At 39.6% G+C, this 20868-nt stretch overlaps 1 protein-coding gene and 1 long non-coding RNA gene across 8 annotated transcripts in view; one reads left to right on the plus strand and one right to left on the minus strand.

The window, feature by feature from the left end:
• Nucleotides 1-20868, plus strand: part of LOC133262199 (uncharacterized) — a 170183-nt gene that overhangs the window by 70044 nt on the left and 79271 nt on the right. The gene's annotated exons all lie outside the window — the stretch shown is intronic.
• Nucleotides 1-20868, minus strand: part of LOC133262195 (chromodomain-helicase-DNA-binding protein 1-like) — a 110403-nt gene that overhangs the window by 29810 nt on the left and 59725 nt on the right. For 6 of the 7 annotated variants that reach the window (XM_061441146.1, XM_061441149.1, XM_061441144.1 and 3 more), the window contains 15 exons: nucleotides 20623-20694; nucleotides 18015-18164; nucleotides 16249-16397; nucleotides 15868-15964; nucleotides 15682-15777; nucleotides 14490-14666; nucleotides 14110-14270; nucleotides 12272-12313; nucleotides 11403-11533; nucleotides 10750-10888; nucleotides 10520-10670; nucleotides 9302-9424; nucleotides 8810-8935; nucleotides 7344-7601; nucleotides 6781-6921 (listed from right to left, as the gene is read on the minus strand). In XM_061441146.1, coding sequence (XP_061297130.1) covers nucleotides 6781-6921; nucleotides 7344-7601; nucleotides 8810-8935; nucleotides 9302-9424; nucleotides 10520-10670; nucleotides 10750-10888; nucleotides 11403-11533; nucleotides 12272-12313; nucleotides 14110-14270; nucleotides 14490-14666; nucleotides 15682-15777; nucleotides 15868-15964; nucleotides 16249-16397; nucleotides 18015-18164; nucleotides 20623-20694 — 2013 coding nt within the window. The remainder of the gene's footprint in view (nucleotides 1-6780; nucleotides 6922-7343; nucleotides 7602-8809; nucleotides 8936-9301; nucleotides 9425-10519; nucleotides 10671-10749; nucleotides 10889-11402; nucleotides 11534-12271; nucleotides 12314-14109; nucleotides 14271-14489; nucleotides 14667-15681; nucleotides 15778-15867; nucleotides 15965-16248; nucleotides 16398-18014; nucleotides 18165-20622; nucleotides 20695-20868) is intronic. The other variant, XM_061441148.1, reaches the window with a different exon arrangement.

Here is a 20868-nt window from a genome sequence, read left to right on the forward strand (position 1 = left end):
CTCGGCAGCCACCTCCTTCCTCTCCTCGACCGCCCCGACCTCCTCCACCGGCAGCCGGCTCATCGCGGCCTCCGGCCCCGCTCCCGCCGCCGCTTGGTCCCCGGGGCCGCTCTCCCGGGCCGGTTCGGCTGCCGCCGGCTCCCGGGGCCGCTCCCCCTCAGCTCCCCGCAGCCTCACGAAGATGGAGAGTAGGGCGAGGGCCAGGACGTTAAAGAGCAGCCGGACGGCCAGGTACAAGTCCACGGCCACGTCCGTCCCGCCCTGCTGCTGGAGCCCGCCCGTATTACAAGTCATTGCCATAAAGCAACACTATCCAGCACCTTCAAAAGGAAAAGAATGTCGGCGGATCCGAGGGCAAAGCAACAGTCGCTACTCAAACTTTGGCTGCAATGAACTGCGCAGCTACCCCAGTGGCAAGTACAGCAGCTGCTCAAACTTCAACTGCAACAGACAGCGCGGTTACCCCAGCTCCAAGCACAGCAGCTGCACCACCCCCAGCAACAAGTACAGTTGCTACTCAAACCACAGTAATAATCAGTGCAGCCAAACCAGAGGACCAATTCGTACCAATATCGGTTGCCCCTGTACGCAAGAGAACAAGCAAAAAGGAGGCAAGAAGGGTGAAGCGAGATGAAGAAACAATGAATTCACCACCCGGTCCAGAATCTGATCAGGAGTCATCATCACATGACAAAGAAGAAGAGGTAACTTCTCGACCTCGGACCTCAACCGAGCTGCGGAATATGCGAAAAGATTTTACTGGTCAACCAGGGGCGCACATCATCACCTGGTTACTCCGATGCTGGGACAATGGGGCCGATGGTCACGAACTAGAAGGTACAGAAGCCAAGCAGCTGGGATCACTCGCTAGAGAAGGGGGAATTGACAAAGCAATTGCAAGAGAGAAAAAGTCCCTCAGCCTTTGGAGGCGGCTCTTGGCAGCTGTGAAAGAAAGGTTTCCGTACAAGGACGATGTTACGAGTCGTTTGGCCAAGTGGACTACTATAGACAAAGGCATCCAGTCTCTGAGGGAATCAGCCATCGTAGAGATGATCTGTCACATCAAGCCAAATAACGGGGATACACCTATAGATCCAGATGAAGTTGAATGTACACGACCCATGTGGCAAAAACTTACACGGAATGCACCGTCATCATATCACAGTATCACAGTATCACAGTATGCTAACGAAGAATAATCCCTTTTACCAGGACTTAAGTGTCCAACGCTGTGATGACCATAAGAGGGGCCCTGCCTCCAGCCAGGTGGAGGTAGGGGACAATCGGATTTACTGGACTGTGTGGATCAGATGGCCTGGCACATCAGTCCCACAGAAGTATAAGGCTCTAGTAGATACCGGTGCACAGTGTACCCTGATGCCATCAAGCTGTCAAGGGGTGGAACCCATCTATATTTCTGGAGTGACAGGAGGATCCCAAGAGTTGACTGTGCTGGAGGCTGAAATCAGCCTGACTGGGAGGGAGTGGCAAAAGCACCCTATTGTGACTGGTCCAGAGGCTCCACGCAACCTCAGCATAGACTACCTCAAGAGAGGGTACTTCAAAGACCCAAAAGGGTACCGGTGGGCTTTTGGTATTGCTGCTTTGGAGACTGAGGAAATTGAGCAGCTGTCCACCTTGCCTGGTCTCTCAGAAGATCCCTCTGCTGTGGGGTTGCTGAAAGTTGAAGAACAACAAGCTCCAATTGTGACCACAACAGTGCACCGGCAGCAATATCACACCAACCGAGACTCCCTGATTCCCATCCATCAGCTGATCCGTAGACTGGAGAGTCAGGGAGTGATCAGCAGCCCCGCTCGCCCTTTAATAGCCCCATATGGCCAGTGCGAAAGTCTAATGGAGAATGGAGACTAACAGTAGACTATCGTGGCCTGAATGAAGTCACACCACCATTGAGTGCTGCCGTACCAGACATGCTAGAACTTCAGTATGAACTAGAGTCAAAGGCAGCCAAATGGTATGTCACGACTGATATTGCCAATGCATTTTTCTCAATACCTTTGGCAGCAGAGTGCAGGCCACAGTTCGCTTTTACTTGGAGGGGTGTCCACTTCACTTGGAACCGACTGCCCCAGGGGTGGAAACACAGCCCTACCATTTGCCATGGACTGATCCAGACTGCACTGGAACAGGGGCAAGCTCCAGAACACCTGCAATACATTGATGACATTATTGTGTGGGGCGATACAGCGGAAAAAATCTTTGAGAAAGGAAGGAAAGTAATCCAAATCCTGCTGAAAGCTGGTTTTGCCATAAAACGGAGTAAGATCAAGGGATCTGCACAGGAGATTCAATTTTTGGGAATAAAATGGCAAGATGGACGTAGACAGATCCCCACAGATGTGATCAACAAGATAGCAGCAATTTCTCCACCAACTAATAAGAAAGAAACGCAAGCTTTCTTGGGTGCTGTGGGGTTCTGGAGAATGCACATCCCAAATTACAGTTCGATTGTAAGCCCTCTCTATCATGTGACCTAGAAGAAGAATGATTTTAAATGGGGCCCTGAGCAGCAACAAGCCTTTGAGCAAATTAAACGCGAGATAGTTCATGCAGTAGCCCTTGGACCAGTCCGGACCGGGCCAGATGTAAAAAATGTACTGTACACTGCAGCTGGGGAGAACGGTCCTACCTGGAGCCTCTGGCAGAAAGCTCCAGGGGAGACTCGAGGTCAACCTCTCGGCTTTTGGAGTCGGGGATATAAAGGATCTGAGGCCAGCTATACCCCAACTGAGAAAGAGATACTGGCAGCCTATGAAGGGGTTCGAGCTGCTTCGGAAGTGACTGGCACTGAAGCACAGCTCCTCCTGGCACCCCGGTTGCCCGTGCTGGGCTGGATGTTCAAAGGCAGGGTCTCGTCTACACATCATGCAACTGATGCTACATGGAGTAAATGGGCTGCACTAATTACACAATGAACTCAAATAGGAAATCCCAGTCATCCAGGCATTCTAGAAGTCATCATGGACTGGCCAGAGGGCAAAGATTTTGGAATGTCACCAAAGGAGGAGGCGGTGCATGCTGAAGAGGCCCCACCATATAATAAACTGTCAGAAAGTGAAAAGCAGTATGCCTTGTTTACTGATGGATCTTGCCATATTGTGGGAAAGCATCGGAGATGGAAGGCAGCTGTATGGAGTCCTGGACGACAAGTTGCAGAAACTGCTGAAGGAGAGGGTTAATCGAGTCAGTTTGCCGAGGTGAAAGCCATCCAGCTGGCCCTGGACATTGCTGAAGGAGAAAAGTGGCCAGTACATTACCTCGATTACTGACTCATGGATGGTGGCAAATGCCCTGTGGGGGTGGTTGAAGCAATGGAAGCAGAGCAACTGGCAACGCAGAGGTAAACCCATCTGGGCTGCTGCACTGTGGAAAGATATTGCTGCCCGGGTGCAGAACCTGGCGGTGAAGGTACGTCATGTAGATGCCCATGTACCCAAGAGTCGGGCCACTGAGGAACACCAGAACAACCAACAAGTGGATAAAGCGGCTAAGATTGAAGTGGCTCAGATGGACTTAGATGGGCAACATAAAGGTGAATTATTTTTGGCCCGGTGGGCCCATGACACTTCAGGCTATCAGGGTAGAGATGCAACATACAGATGGGCTCGTGATCGAGGGGTGGACTTAACAATGGACACTATTGCCCAGGTTATTCATGAGTGTGAAACATGTGCTGCAATTAAACAAGCCAAGCGGATAAAGCCTCTTTGGTATGGAGGACGATGGTTGAAGTATAAATATGGGGAAGCCTGGCAGATTGACTATATCACACTGCCGACAACCCGCCAAGGCAAGCGCCATGTGCTTATCATGGTGGAAGCAACCACCGGGTGGCTGGAAACATACGCTGTGCCCCATGCCACTGCCTGGAACACTTTCCTGGGCCTTGAGAAACAGATTTTGTGGCGACACGGCACCCCAGAGAGAATTGAGTCAGACAATGGGACTCATTTCCGGAATAACATTATAGACATTTGGGCCAAAGAGCATGGCATTGAGTGCACCCCTACCATGCACCAGCCTCTGGGAAAATCGAATGGTACAGTGGGCTGTTAAAAACTACACTGAGAGCAATGCGTGGGGGAACTTTCAAGCATTGGGATACACACTTACCAAAGGCCACCTGGTTGGTCAACACCAGAGGATCTGCCAACAGGGCCGGCCCAGCCCAGTCAGAACTTTTACATATTGAAGAGGGGGACAAAGTTCCTGTGGTGCATATGAAGAATTTGCTGGGGAAGACAGTCTGGGTTATTCCTGCTTCAGGTAAAGGCAAACCCACTCGTGGGATTGCTTTTGCTCAGGGACCTGGATATACTTGGTGGGTAATGCGGGAAGATGGGGAAGTCCGATGTATACCTCAAGGGGATTTGATTTTAGGGGAAAACAGCCAGTGAACTCAATTGTATGCTGTTGCCTGCTGTGTAATACTTTTATAGCCCATCAACTAGATGTCTTCAGGTCACCAGCGACTGGCCCTGACTTCCCTCCAACCATCATCCCAACAGAGAATGAATTCTGATAGAACCAGATGAGTTCTGCAGTAAAGGAACGACCATCATCAGCAGGCAACGATCCAATACTGCACACAGCCTTTCCTGCCCTGAAAGATTGTTACAAGAGATGGAACCTGTCATCATGGATCGAACGGACTCGGCAGCATTATAGGGATTGGTCCATGCACTAAGAAAATGATTTTTTTCTCTTGGTCTTTATGTATATGTATGTATATATGTGGGAGAGCGATGGTGTATTGAAAATGTGGGATCTGAGCATGGCGTGAATGGTATGGAATAAGGGGTGGATAATGTCCTGGGTTCGGCAGTAGCAGTCATGTTTCTCCTTTGTGGTAGCTGGTGCAGTGCTGTGTTTTGACTTCCAGCCTGGGAACAGTGTTGGTGAAACCGATGTTTTCGGTTGTTGCTAAGTGATGTTTACCCTGACCAAGGACTTTGTGAGGCTCATGCTCTGCCAGGGAGGAGGGGAAGCTGTGAGGAAGCAGAGCTGAGGCGCCTGACCCGGGCTAGCTAAGGAGGTATTCCATACCACAGCACGTCATGCCCGGGGTGGGGGGTAACTGGGAGTTACCCGGAAGGACACGGGCTTCCGGGTGGGACTCGTTTCTTGGCCGGTGGTACTGTATTCTCTTCCCTTGTTATTTTCTCTTATCATTGTTGTAGTTGGTAGTAGCGGTGGTGATTTGTGTTGTACATTGGTTGCTGGACTGTTCTTGTCTCAACTCGTAGGAGTTGCACCCTTTCAATCCTCCTCCCCGTTCCTCCGGGAGCGGGGTAGGGGAGAGCCCCGGGGGGGAGGGGGGGGGGGCCCTCGATTGTTGTCAGCCCGGCACCACTCACTGGGAGTGAGTGAACAAGTTGCCTGACTGGGTTTAAACCACGACACCCTGCATACCCCGATGACCTTCCTATAGTCCTCACACGTGGTCTGTCCCTTTTTCCACTTGTCATAAATTTCTTTCTTCTATTTGAAATTAACTAGGAGCTGTCTGCTCATCCATGCAGGTCTCCTGCCCCCTTTGCTTGATTTCTTCATGATAGGTATACACTGGTCTTGAGCTTGGAGGAAGTGGTGTTTAAATATCAACCATCTCTCTCGGACTTCCTTCTCTTCTAGAGCCCTATCCCACGGGATTCCTCTAAGTAGGTCTTCGAAGAAACTGATGTTAGCTCTCGGGAAGCTTAAGGTTCAAATTCTGCTTACTGTTTTGCTTCCCCCACGCAGGATCCACCATCTCATAATCACTACAGCTAAGGCTGCCCCCAAGCTTTCCGTTTTCAACCAATTCCCTCCTGATTTGTTAGTACAAGGTCCAGCAACACACCTTTCCTCCTTGGCTCCTCTACCACTTGTAACAAAAAGTTATCTTCCATGATGTGCAAGAACTCCCTGGACTGTGTGTGCTGGGCCATGTTGCCCCTCCAAGAACTAACTGGGTGGTTTAAGTCCCCCAGAAGAACCAGTGCCTTGGACTGTGAGGCTATTTCCAGCTGCCCATAGAAGGCCTCATCAACTTCTTCCTCCTGATCAGGTGGCCTATAGTAAACACCCACAACAGTGTCTCCCATATTAGCCTCTCTGTTAATTCTCACCCATAAACTCTCAACTCATTACATTTAGTCACAGTGGTAAGGTAAAAAGATGAAATGCACAGTTTTACCTGTCACAAGTTAGACAAGAAGTTAAATGAGTTAGCCTCAACAACCCACAGCAGTAATTTCCATTTAAAAAGGTAAACATGCTAATTAGATTACATTTGACTATGGCGTAATGAAGAATATACCTTCCAGAATAGATTTGTTCCTTCCTCTCTCTAATGCAACAAGTCTGTAATACTTCAAGCGCAACTTTGAAACTTCATTTCTCGTTAGCTTGCAAAGAACAAAGAGGTACTTGATAAGGCCCAGCCAGACACCACAGCAACTGCTTTAAAATTCATTCACTTCTGTCCTTTAAGAAGCAGTATCCACGAATTATTCTTGAGGATGGATCTTCACAGTCTGTATTTTAAAACTATTTAGAGCACAGACAACTAAACAAATACTCTTCACTATACTGCATGAATGCAATAAAACAGAACTGCTGACTTTAGTATAGTGTCGATAAACCTTCACAGATCTAATCTTTTACTGGCAAGAGATATCTGTGTTATAAAGCCTAATAGCAGAATCAAGAACATCAGAAATTGTGTTCATTTAGAATATCAAGTGTAAAAAAAGTTATCAACAAGGGACATACCACACTGAATGTCTTCTGATCCAGTTCTTCAGATTCTTCAGATATAGGAACTGGTTCACTAGTTGCAGTAATATGAACTGGAATATCCAACAATGAAACTTTTTTATTTTTTTCTTTATTTTCAGATTTGATTTCATTTACCTAAGAACAAAATATGAAAATGTATCTGATAAGCAAACCTTATTTGGGGGTTGGAATTATACTGCAATTAGGCAATCACTGTAATTTCCGTATTCTCTTCAATAACAAAAAAAAAATCTGACATTCAGTGACAGCACCTTTACTTTTCTCTCTCCAAAGGACAGAGGAGAATGGACAAATTTCTTGTACCCCTTGTACTCTCAAGTCCCACTAAGCTATGCATCTTAAAGAGGCAATTTCCTATTTCAGTTGCCTGCCCTTAGAGTTACAAGCAGCAAAAATAAAACTTCAAATGATGAAAAAGATTTCAATGAAATGAGAGCTGTAAAGTAAATGATTCGAAATACCTTTTCTACTCAAAATCATTCACAGAAACCTGTTGGCCTTTTCTAGTACTATATAAGAAAAATAAACCTAGTTACCTTTACTTCCTTTGCTTCTTTTTCTTTCAGTGTGAATTCTTTTAATTTGTTTTCTCTCTTTTCTTTAATATTTTTTAATTCTTTCTTATCCTCTTTTTCTTTTTTCTCCCTTTTCAAATCCCTCTTATTTTCTTTTTCCTTTGTCTCTCTTTTTTCTTCAGCTTCCTTTTTTATACCAATATCTGGCTCAGGCTTTTCTTCATTTTCTTCTTCTGCTTTTATTTTTTTATGTGGATGCTTCACTGTAACAATCTCATTCTGCAATACATAAGCATATATGTCATCAAATTGATTTCCTAACTATACAAGTTTTGTAACCATCAGATTAAAATGTACTTTTTATCTGTGTGTGATCTCTTTAGACTTTGGTTTAACACCTATCAAATGGAACTGGATGCAGTTATGAAACAAAATGAGGACTACTCATTTCCTTGATGTGACACAAAACAAGTACTGATTGGGCAGGGATAATGGGGGGTGTGAGAAATTAAGTCCATTTAACTTTCAAATCCCCAAAGAAATCTGCTCCTGTAAAAGGTAGTTAAGCTGCAAAGAGCTAAAAACAATAAGGAAGTAGGCATCACAAGACTGAGCTGATTTTTCAGGGCATGGTGATGATTAAAGACCTGTGTTCTGGTTAGCTTTGTTCCAGTAACCTTTTACTGACCACAAATTAAACATTTACAGCTACAGGAAAAGGGAACATAGTTCCAACTTTCTTTTTTTCTAGAGGTGTTCTGAAGAATCTGCTGTTCTTTCAGCTACTTCAAAATCAGAATATTAGGTGCATCATGGCCCCTAAATATCATCTGTTTTTTTTATTGTTGTGTTGGGTTTTTTTATTTCTCTCTAGTGGTTTCTGCTGTGTGATAAATTTAAATAAATGACCCAACAAAAACAGAGGAGTAAAGGAATACATCATAAAAACATAACAAAGTTAAGTGGTCTATTAGTATAATGAAAACTCTGAGATAAACAGAAGCATTTACTAGCATGTCTCAAAACATCATTTATTCGCGCTGTTCTTACTAACCAAGCTTGATTTTTTTTCCTGAGCCTGAACTTAAGTTGCTAGCTGAAGAATCATCATCAGTAGTAATAATGGATTAGTCAGAAATGTTAGTTTTATTTTCAGATGTTACATTAAAAATTGTATTTCTAGCAGATACAATGCTCAAGTCTTTAAAGAATATTGAAATTGCACAATATCACTTGTAACTGGGTGGCAACTTTATTTTATGATATCATAATTTGGAAAACTAATCATAATGTCTGAACTACAAGCTTATTAAATTAAAGTAGATATCATCTTCCATGTGATTATATTGATGCAATATTAGCTACCACAGAAGGAGAATGCCATTCAAGCACTTCAATTTTATTAAGTCAAACAGAAGATCAAACAGAAAGAGCGTTACTAATAGAAGCAACTGAATAGCCATTTTTACCATATGAAGGACGTTTACCTCGTTATCTTCATCAGATTTTTCTGAGGGTGGTGATGAGGAGTCACTTTTTATTTCTTCCTTAATTTTTGCAGCCTTTGTTGCTCTGTTCTTCTTAGTTCTTGTTTTCCTCCTCTTTAAATTGCCCTGAATGCAAATTAGTACCTTTAGTATGTCAACCAACAAGTGTCTTTGAACCACAGTTGCAGAAAAAGATTTGGTTTTTATGTTAAAGAAAGCATTAATTTTATTTATTGCCACTAATGACCACGACTTTTCTCAGGACTGGAGACTGAGCCTAATGTAACAGTAGAGAATATACACAAATAAGAGAGAATAAAACAATATTAAACTTGCAATTCACTCCTTGAATTAGCCTCATATAATATAATTAGCAATACAGAGAAAAATTACACAAAGCGAAGAAGAGTGGAAGTAAGAATAAAACAAGTATCTGCTGACATGCCCATAAACATTATGTTATCTCGGTACTGAATATCAAGCTTTACTTACTACACCAGTAAGTCTTTGTGCTTCTTTTCTTGCAAGGTCTTTATTCAGCAATTTAATGAGGTAATCTGCACGGGTCTGTAACTGCTTGGCTTGGGGTTTCTTATCTGGATCATCAGGTAAAATCTGAGAAAAGCAATGGTAGCATCGACTAAAAGTACACATTATCAAATTAGGAAGCTGCTAGTCTTGAACACTGGGAACAGGAAAAGCTGAATTAAAAAAAAAAGGTAAAAAAAACCCCAATCCAACTATAACTGACCAATATGCCAACATGCTTCAAGGAATGAAAAATTTCTGAAATGTTTTATTTTTTCCCCAAACACACAAATAATGTAGTCTTGGAAATGATCTCACAAAGTTTACAAGAAACTAGCCTCAGATTTTTGTTTCCACTCTCATAATTTATCTAAAAAGTGCAGAGCTCCTGTATTACTGTCATACATACACAGGTCTCCTAGCTCTGCTTTGTTTCCACTCTCATAGTTTATCTAAAAAATGCAGAGCTCCTGTATTACTGTCATACACAGGTCTCCTAGCTCTGCTTTGTGCGTCTAAATGCATTAACTCATTAACACAGGATATTTCAGAAGCCAAAAATATAAATTAGTGGTTTCATAAAACAAGCAACTAAATGGAAGGCAGGGGCAGGATATCATTAAACAGCTTTGTATACAACCCTGGCTCCTCAAATCCCAAAGTTACAGGTTGCTGGCAATGTCACCGAGTTTGCTTCACTCCAGTCTTTCCCTATGTTTCTCACTACTTCTAAGCAGCTATTGCGCTAATTCTAATATGATGAGTATAACTATTCTCATGTTGCGAATGAGTTTCAAGCAAAGAAACCAGGGACAGGAAAACCAAAGTAAAACCCCAAAACAACCTTCCCTCCAAAAGATCGAGAATAAAATTAACAAAACTAGAGCATTTAAACTAGGGAAGCAAAAGATAGAAGAGAAAGAACCCAAGTGACAAGAGATCCAAATAAATAGAAATACAGAAACATAACAGGTTCTAAGAAGGCATACATCAACTGAATACACAAAATCTTGAAATCTAATAATTTACCAGAATACAAAGGAGTACAACTGACCTAACTTCTGTGCATTTTCAGTTATCATAAAATAAGCTCTTTCAGTAATTGTTCTTTTAGCATTGTTACCTGTAAAAAAATAATAATAAAAAAAAAAAATCCTTGATGAAATTTTGTAGATGACATACCTTCTGTGTCAAACTGAGATCAGGGTCCATTTTTATCATTTCCCAGCTGCCATAGCCATATTCATAGATACCTATTAACAGATTGGAATCATCTTCCTTACACCAATCAATATCAAAATGAGCTGCCTTAGTGTGGCATGGGATGACATACCTAGTAGAAATAAATTAGAAAAATAAATGAGCAATCTTCTCAACCTTAGCAAGGGAGAGAGGAACATGCCACACAATACCTTTTCCTTTCTTCTGGATCTGAAGGAATGGATTTGTGCAATGGTGCCAACTCTTCTTCATGAGAGATGACTAGCTTTGCGTTCACCTGCACTCCTGATATTCGGAATGTTGGGCCTTTAACTTTCCCAAGTCTACCCACTTAAAATAAAGGACCAAATTATTAAAATATTTAGCCACTATGTGTATATTATAAACAAGCACAAAAAAAAAAAAAAAGTTCGATGCTATAGCAGCAGACGTTCAATTCTAGTAAAAGACTTCTTCATAATCAAATGCTTTAATTAATCTCCAGAATCTCAAGGTCTTTCAGATAATAATAGAAGACTAATTTTAAATTTCACAGTAAAGCAAAAGCATGCTGCATTCTACTGCGATGATTCACTTAGGGAAAAGGGGACAATAAACAAAACTAAAGAGTTTTTACTACAATAATTTTTTCTATATCACCTAGCATGTTAACACTTTGTTAATCTTTTCCCCTAACACTATTGTTTTGTTCTAATCAGAGTGAAAGAATTATTATCAAAATTATTAAATTGTTATTAAAATTAATAATTAAATTATTATTTAAAATTAATTAAATTATTATTAAAAGTAACAGATCTCTTGACAATTTTTATTCCTCTCCTCCACCCCCCCAAGCACACTTTACCTGCTCTTTCCTGTCCAAAGGAATTGTCATTTAAAGCCTTAATGCATCCATTATGTAAAAGTTCTCCCAGCCGTCTAAGGTCCATCTCAGATTTATCAACTAGCTCAGCATCTCTAGCTATAGCATCTAACCTGTAAGAAAACAAATATGTCTTTACAGCTCTAAAACTTTAATATTATGAATGAGTCCTTCAGATTTTGAAATTAGAGAAGTGAACGTGTAATTTATCATTCACCCACACTTGCTATGCTGTGTACAGTTTTCATCCATGCAGTTAAAAGCAGCTATAGAAAAGAATATAGAAACTATAAAAAAGGGTGTTTCACATAGAGGACAATACAACAGGAACTATAAAGGTCCCTAACTATACAGTTTTAAGTTATATTACTACACATTCTTTCAAATAGAAAAGGAACTATATAATAAGATCATATAGGCTATAAATACTATTAAAGAAAATGAAGGTGGGAAGTTATTCTCAAAATACAGAGTAATACAGAAAGCTTAAAATAAGAACTGACAATGAGAAAAATGCAAAACTAGCAGTTAGTCTGTTGAAAGCCTATGGGTTTATCCATTGTTATCAAACAAGAAAACTGAACAATTGTCACTAATGTAGACTGAACAAGACAGTACATGAAGTATAAAAAAACCCCAAGCAGTCTTACAAAATTTAAAGATTGAACTGGCTGTCTACATACATGCCATGTATGAAGAAAGGGAAAAAAAAAATTAAATTCATGTTATAGTCAAGGCAAAAGATTAAGCACACCATTTTCTCTTCAGCCTAAGGTTTCTTGGTGCACTGTTCTAATTTTAATGAAAACAAGGTTTTAAGTTGCTATACAAATATAATAAAATAAGTTTACCTTTCAAGTGGGCCACCAAATTTTTTGTAACTCTTGATAAATCTAGTAACAGAAAATAATTTTGCAGTTAAAAAATGTATGCTTAACTACACTGGTTTTAAAAATGTATTTGTAAAGTCTTAGTACAAGGAACAATGTGGACAATGCAAAGAAAATAAGAACTAGAGAGCAGGACAGCTTAGTATACCAAGATAACCCACATTTAAAGCCAGTTCTATTTGGTTTAATAAATGATGCAAATAAAACAACAGAAGATAGAATTTATTTCAAAAATTACTAATTAGTTTCAGAAGACAAAAAATTCAGCAATGTGATGTGTCTAATAAAAAAAAAAACAAATGTGGATTTACAGTAAATTGAGAGATCAGAGATTATGTTAGGCCTCTCATAATAAAGAGGAGCTAGCTACAACTTTAAGGTGATTTTAAGACTTAAGAAAACATAACATGAAAGATAAAGGAATGCAAGCACAATACCCCAGACAAAAGCAGCAAACAAAAAGCTGCTTTTTGTTTGACAAACATATGACAAAAAGCATATGTTAGATGAAAAGGAAACAAGGGTCTTTAAGGCTATTTATATAATCAAACATATTTTATAAGCTTTACATTATTTTAGAGAAGCATGAATGCTTGAATTCCAGAAGCAAAGTAGCATTTCACAAACCAAGCAAAGTAAAGCAAAATAATTTCTCCTCCTTCTATCACAGAAGCATTTTTTAGCACCAAATATTGATGGGACCAGATGTACAGATTCAGTTATGTACTGTTTTTTGTTTAGATAAAGTTAATTTTCTCCAGGGCACCATACCTGCTAGTATGTTTTGGATTTTTGACCAAAGCAGTATTGCTAACACAGGGATGTTTTTGTTATTGCTGAGCAGTGCTTACACAGAGTCAAGCCCTTTTCTGCTCCTCACACCATCCCACCAGCAAGTAGGCTGGGGGTACACAAGAAGTTAGGAGGAGACACAGCCAGGACAGCTGACTCCAACTGACCCAAGGGATATTCCACATCACATGATGTCATGCTCAGCAATAGAAAGCTGGGGGAAGAAGGAGGGAGAGGGGACGTTTGGTGTTATGGTATCTGCCTTCCAAGTAACTGTTATGCATGATGGAGCCCTGCTTTCTGGATATTACCTGCCTGCTCATGGGAAGTAGTGAATGAATTCCTTGTTTTGCTTTGCCTATTAAACTATCTTTATCTCAACCCACGACTTTTTTTCTCATTTTTACCCTTCTGATTCTCTCCCCAATCCTTCTGGGGAGACTGAATGAGCAGCTGTGTAGTGCTTAGCTGCCTACCAAGGTTAAACCACAACAACTTATCAAAATTGATTATTTTTTTCTTTTAGTTTAAAAATCATTATATAACATGAATTCAATTACAACGGCAAGAAAATTAAAACAAAACTCACTAAATCTTTTGTAGGCATTTCCACAAAAACATGTCTATTGTTTCTTCAACTACAGTTTTTAGGTCAAACGATGGGAATTTCAATATTTTGTTTGTGGGGTTAAAAAATAAACTCACCCATTTTAGAAACTGAAACTGTTTTTTAAAATCACTGCCTTCAGGGGATACAGGAAGAATAATACCTATTAGAAGACTGTAAAACAACTGGAAACATTTTTCAAACCAAATGTCCGAATTATGGACATAACAGTTCCTTATGCTAGCACCCCAAACTGCAGAGTAAAGCCTTAAATGCCTAGAATAAAACTTTTTAACTAAGTTCAGGATAACCAGACTGTTTTCCACATTTTCAAACTCTAAAATTATAAAAAAATATGTTTTGTCCCTTTAAACATGCACGTCCCTCCCCCCCATCTTACCGCCTAATCTCTGCATCGCTAAATCCTTTAATATTTTCGCGAGGAATAGTTCGTGGTCGTCCACGTTTTCTTGGTCGTTTTCTTTCTGAGATGGAGTCACTATCAGATCCGGAATATCTTCTGCTCCTACTGTGTCTCCTTTCACTTCCATTAAAGCTGATCTGGAATTTCAGGTTAGGTAGTTCAAAGCTATGTGACCAAAACATTTTTTCAATGTGTTATCTAGCCTGCCAAAAATGAGGGAGGGAGTAGGCGTGGGGGGTGTCATGTGTGAAAATCACCCAACCCAAAAGTACAAGCCAAAAGAAGAGTAATGAAAAAACAAACCAACCATCACCACCAACAAAAAACAAAGTTAACTGGTCAAACCCCAGAGATACCTGTTTTGCACAGTTTCTCATCCTTGGGAGCATATATATTTCTTCGAGCTCTTTTTGTCTTTCCTCCTCTTCTATTCGTCGCCGCTGGACTTCTGGAATGATTTCTTCCCAGTTTCTTAAATTTTGTTCTGGTTCCAACTCAATGTCATCTTCATCCATATTGGAAAAGTTAGCAACCTTATGTATTGGAACGTATGTATTTTCACCAAATTAATACATGATTTTATTTAAACAAAGAGTCAGTAATTAATATTTTAGGAAAACTTAGTCCAGAATGGCATAGTTCATTTATTTATATATACACAAAATGTACACATATAAAATGCTTCATGAAGCACTGTCTCTAATGAAAGTATTTTCATATATGAAACGCACATACTCCATGCAACGTGGCTGAATATAAAGATGAGAATCTAAAATAGAAGCACTATGAAATGCCTCCCCAATAGTTGTGATTATTATTTATTTCCTTCAAAGCAGAAAGCAAGTCTAACCAAACGCCTGAGTTAATATGAAATTATAATAATACAGAAAACACAATATATTGCAAATGAATGATTAGGAAAGTGATTTAATACTCTACTGATCTAAAAAACCTCCTGCACTGCTTTAAACAAAACCAAGCAAAACCACACCACACACACCAAACCTAAACAACAACAACAAAAAGATCCCCCCCCCCCCCCCCCCATGCCCTCACACACAATTTGGACCCACTTAATATTTTAAATGTTAAGTGTTAAGCATTCTTTGGCATTCATATTTACATGGGGGCTGAAAGGAATTTCTAAAAGTCATAAACTAAGAAATCCAAACTTTATTCTCTGTTTTCAGAAGTACCGCTTCTGAAAGTGCTAAGTGGTGCTTAGCTCTGTTCCCAGGCTGAAAGTCAGAACACAGCACTGCACCAGCTACCAAGAAGGAGAAAAATGACTGCCACTGCTGAACCCAGGACAACAGCATAAAGCATTAAATGAAAAACAGCCCTCCTCAGTATTGCAACAACTGAATCAAAGACTAATGTATTTGTAAATCTCTTTCTTATTTTGTTAGGAAAATATGCCATGTATTTTTAAATGCTTGCACTGGCAGTAATTACCCTGTATAAGTGAAAAGACATTCTATGCCAAAGAGTTGAGTTGTTGCTGCACCTGTTTCATAAGAATGAGGATGAATAGGAACAGAGCAATACCTTGAACTGTGAAAGCAATTCATCTCCTACAGTTATTGGGCCTGGCTCATTTTCTCGAGTTTCAGCCCTCTTCAGGATTTCATCTATATCCATTTCCTGAAACAGAAGTTTCTCTTTACAACAAAACAATTCATATGTATTTGTAGTTTCTCTGTCCATCAAGTGTAGATGAAGCATTTCATTTACCTGAGGCTCCTCTTCTTCCCCTTCAGGTTCTTTAAAAAGTTCCTCAGCACCGAACTTCAAAATTGCTGATAATTCTTCCTTATTAAAAGGTGTTGAGCTGAAATACAGAACATTTCAGATAAACACTTTAATTTTGTGAACTTTTTTAAATTCCTATAACCCCGAGTCAATAAAACTACTTTTTGACTTAAATAAATGCTATATTTAATATGTAAAAACATATGTACAAAGACAATATATTTAATATGTTTTGCAGTCTTTACTTACATAACTCCTTACCACATATTTTTTGCTTTTATTAGCCAAGTGAAATGACTTGCATTTTTTACTCAAATAGTCAGGCATACTTAAGCATAAATATGAAAGAATAAACAAATATACCTGGAAGGAGTAGAGCCTGTATGTAGTACAGTTTTCCCTGTAGTGTCCATTCTCTGAATTACTAAGTGATCTAACACCATCTTTTTCTTGGCTCTTTCAAGAATGTCTTCTTCTACTGATCCTTTCGTGACTAGCCGATAAATATTAACCTATGCATCATAAAAAAGGCTTTATTTACAAGCTCATAAATCGAGCAACAACAGGGAGAAAAGTTAGTTGTGATTACAAATCTTCTAAATCTTACTAAACTAGTATTTCATATATGAAACCAGTCAATCATGTTACCACAGTTTCTATATAAATTATTTAAAAAAAATAAAAGAAGGAAATCCTCTTTAAACTTCTGTGATTAGGCACAAGCATAGCCACAAGGAAATGTGTTATAACTGATTACTATTTGAAGTCTTTTGCAAGAAAGAAACCCAAAGAGAACTATGAAGTATTTAAGTAAAATGGATGCGCCTCAAATACAGCAGCTATTTTCTAGAATGACATGATGCAAATGAACATGGGACAAGTCCACAACTCTTCTCCCTACCCATCCATATCCTATGGCCACTGTGCAATCTCTCCATATAGAATCATAGAATAATTAGGGTTGGAAAGGACCTTAAGATCATCTAGTTCCAACTCCCCTGCCATGGGCAGGGACACCTCACACTAAACCATGTCACCCAAGGCTCTGTTCAACCTGGCTTTGAACACTGCCAGGGATGGAACATTCACAACTTCCCTGGGCAAGCCATTCCAGTGCCTCACCACCCTTACAGTAAAGAACTCCTTCCTTATATCCAATCTAAAATGTTCAATGTGAATTTATTTCATTACCATGTCCTGTCAGGGCAAGTAACCCTAATGCACGTTGATTACTTTCTCAACAGTTCCCGGAACTGCATTTGAAGGAGCCAAGTCATCCTCCCTGATCCCTCCGAGTAGACTGGCTTTATAAAAAAAACCCAAACCAAGCAAAACACAACAAAGAAACCAAACGAATAAGTCCTTCTTCCCTATAGCTAAATTATATAATAGCAGTCTTCACCCTGGTTAAAAATCTTCTTTTAAGGAGTAATTAGCAGCAAAATTACCAGTAAATAACCACACATTTCTGCTAGCGTATGCCAGCTGTACTTTTTCTGAAGTCAGACCTTTTTCAAATCCCAGTCTCTGGCTCCTCAGAGGTAGTAAGCAGTTGTTTCACTAGCTTAGATACAGTGACACTGAGAACATGTCCCATTTCACAGAACTGCACAAACTTTCAAATAAATTACCCTGTCACTTCCCCAAGAGTATCAGTTATAAAATCAGACTGACACAGTACCGCAGCAGATCCAGTGAACAACCATCCCAGCGTTCTTCAAAGTACTTAGTTTATCTTCACCTTAGAACAGAAATCTTCAGCTGCCTGAGAAATCAATTTGGTCTTAAGAGAAGACCTTTGATTCACATCATATTATTTAAGACTTCTTAATTTTTATCAACATTTCCAACCAACTGGATTTTCAGCTGTCAATAATTACCTCTCTTATTCCCTGAGATTCTAGGGCAAGAGCTTGAAACTCATGATTCATCTCATGCACAGATTGAACCTGGGGCTGGCCAATTCTTTTTAAAGGCAAATTAGCATTATTAAAAGTTTTTTAGAAATTCTTGGCAAATATTAGTTATTTTCAAAATACATGAGGACTGCAATCGCCCAGACAGACAGCTTATGGCTACCATATGAAATCTTCCTTTAAGTTTGGAGTTTAAAAGACAAATCTGCATACCTGTTTCTTCTGTCCAATCCTATGAGCTCTAGCCTGTGCTTGCAGATCATTCTGTGGATTCCAGTCAGAATCAAATATTACTACAGTGTCAGCAGATGCCAAATTTATACCTAATCCTCCAGCTCTGGTAGACAGCAAAAAGCAGAAGTCCTGAAATTATAAAACAATAAATAGCTTTATATATATAAGATGTAATATTCTTCAAGGAACCAATATGACACTTCTTTATTATATGCTCTCTAAAGCAGACTATGAACTCATACAATTCTTTAAGTATGTCATAAATATTTGTTAGACTTGTAATACAATAAGGTGCTTGTCATGGCTAGAGCCAGTAGATCGCTATTAGAATAGAATAGACTAGATTATTTCAGCTGGAAGGAACCTACATCAATCATGTAATCCAACTGCCTGACCACTTCAGGGTGGACCAAAAGTTAAAGTATGTTATGAAGGGCATTGTCCAAATGCCTCTTAAAAACTGACAGGCTTGGGGCATCAACTATCTCTCTAGGAAGCCTATTCCAGTGTTTGACCACCCTCTCAGTAAAGAAATGCTTCCTACTTCCTAATGTCATGTCTGAACCTCCCCTTGATGCAGCTTTGAACCATTCCCACATGTTCTGTCACAGGATACCAGGAAGAGATCAACACCTCCTTCTCCAATTCCCCTCCTCAGGAAGCTGTAAAGAGCAATGAGGTCGCCCCTCAGCCTCCTTTTCTCCAAACTAGACAAACCCAGAGCCCTTAGCCACCCCTCATAGGACATGCCTTCCAGCCCTTCCACCAGCTTTGTTGCCCTCCTCTGGACGCATTTGAGGACCTTCACATGGAATATCTCTTTGCTTAGTTCGGGTCATCTGCCTGGTTATGTCCCCTCCCAACCTTTTGTGTACTGCGCAATCTATTCACTGGGGGGAGAGTGAGAAGGCCTTGACACTATGCAAACGCTGTCCAGCAACAGCTAACACACTGGTGTGTTATTAATATTGCTCTGTCACAAAACTAAACCACAGCACCATACAAGCTGCTATAAAGACAATTAACTCCAGCCCAGCCAGACCCAGTATAAGTATAAAGCAAACTGATATCAATTACTGACTTCTCTGTGGTTTAATGGAAGCAGCATCCTAAGATGAGCAAAAGCCACTTGGGGAGAAAAAACCCAAGCAAAACACTGGCCAGAAATACAACCCCCCTTGTTGTTAAGCCTTATGTGTGCTCAAGTCTCTCTGCTTTTTTGTTAAGAGAAAATTAGGTGTTCTGAAGGGGTCAGTGCTCTTCAACATATTCATAAACAATATGAAAATGAGATGAGCATGAGCAATGGGGTGACAAAGTCTGCAGATGATACGGAGTTATTCAGGGACAACTAAAAAGGACTACAGAAGTATCTTATGTGACAGGCAATAAAAAAGCATATGAAATTAAATAGTGAAATAGAAAATAAATTTGAGTTTTAAATACAGCAAAAGTTAATAGCAAGCCATTACTGCTTAGGAATAAGTCCTTGGAGTTGTCATTGATACTGTCATTAATATTGTAGATCAGTAATAGAAAAAAAAAAAGAAAAAAAAAGATGGCTTTTTATTGATTATTAGGAAATAAATAGAGAATATAACAGGAAATAATTTTATTGCTGCACAACTCCATCATTTGCCTCTATTCTTTAATACAGTGTGAAGTTTGGATCCCCCCTTCATCTTAAAAAACTGTACAGTACAACTACAAGGATTCCAGAAAAAGGCAATGATGTCTAGACTAGATATTTAAAATAGAACCAAATTTTGTATTTAACAAATACCTGATATTTATGTTATGAAATTAAGTTCTTCCTCCATAGCAGAAACATAAGCTCAGCAGCAACTGACAAATGCTATGCTCCTATTGCTGAAAAACCGTGTCAGTGCAGGACAAAAGACCTAAGATTATCAAAGGTATGGAATGGCTTCCATAGTAGGAAGCCTAAATAAAATAGGAATCTTAAGTGGTATACAAACAATGGCTAGAAATCAGTTTTTCAGTTTCTTCCGGGGCAAGGAAATAACAGGTAAAAAATTAAGATAACAGAAGCCAGATTAGCTCTTTTAAGCTAATAAAGATAGCTTTTCTTCATGCAAAGATATACACATCGCAATTCTGCCCATTGCCTAAGTAGGGTTTCAATGTCAAAAGCTTGTGCAAAAGTTTCGTGCTCCTATAAAAATTGAAGGATTAAGTCCTACACAACAAAATAAATTCAATTATTCCATTTTTATACAGTACTTAAAATTACTTTGATAAAGAGCATTGACAAAAATCTAAAAAAAACCAACCAAAAACCAACTATGTATTTATATTAGTTACACACCATTTTCATAAATTCCGTGTTTCCTATTTAACCTCCTCTTAGTTTTGGTTGATTTTTTTTTTTTGGTTGTGGGTTTTTCTGTTTGCTTGCTAAGAGTTGTAAACCTTATAGTCTAGGCAACAGAAATAGAATTTCAATGCAATACATCCCTCACTTTATTCTATATTCAGGTTTTGTGTAATATATGTTATATTTCTTGGGGAAAAAAATTAAAGCTGAGTAGATTAAAAAAAAACAACACACCCACTAATACCATACCTCTGATCCTTCTGCATTAAAATGATCCAGGGCTTGTTTCCTCAATTCTCCTTTTATTGATCCGTCAAGTCTCTAAAGATATTGAATAACATAATTAAAAAGGAACTACTACTATATTCTAACTGGAGCAACTTGAAATCTCAATTGCCAAAATGGGGGGAGGGGGGGAATAAGAGTAATGCAACAATCTTTCTAATTCATCAGTTTTGTTTCAAAATACTATTTAGCATAGAGTAATTGCCAGTC

The sequence above is a fragment of the Pezoporus flaviventris genome, unplaced genomic scaffold (assembly GCF_033815535.1).
Source record: "Pezoporus flaviventris isolate CSIRO_AGI_PZ_B2104156 unplaced genomic scaffold, CSIRO_AGI_Pfla_v1 ptg000193l, whole genome shotgun sequence".
Lineage (NCBI taxonomy): Eukaryota > Metazoa > Chordata > Aves > Psittaciformes > Psittacidae > Pezoporus > Pezoporus flaviventris.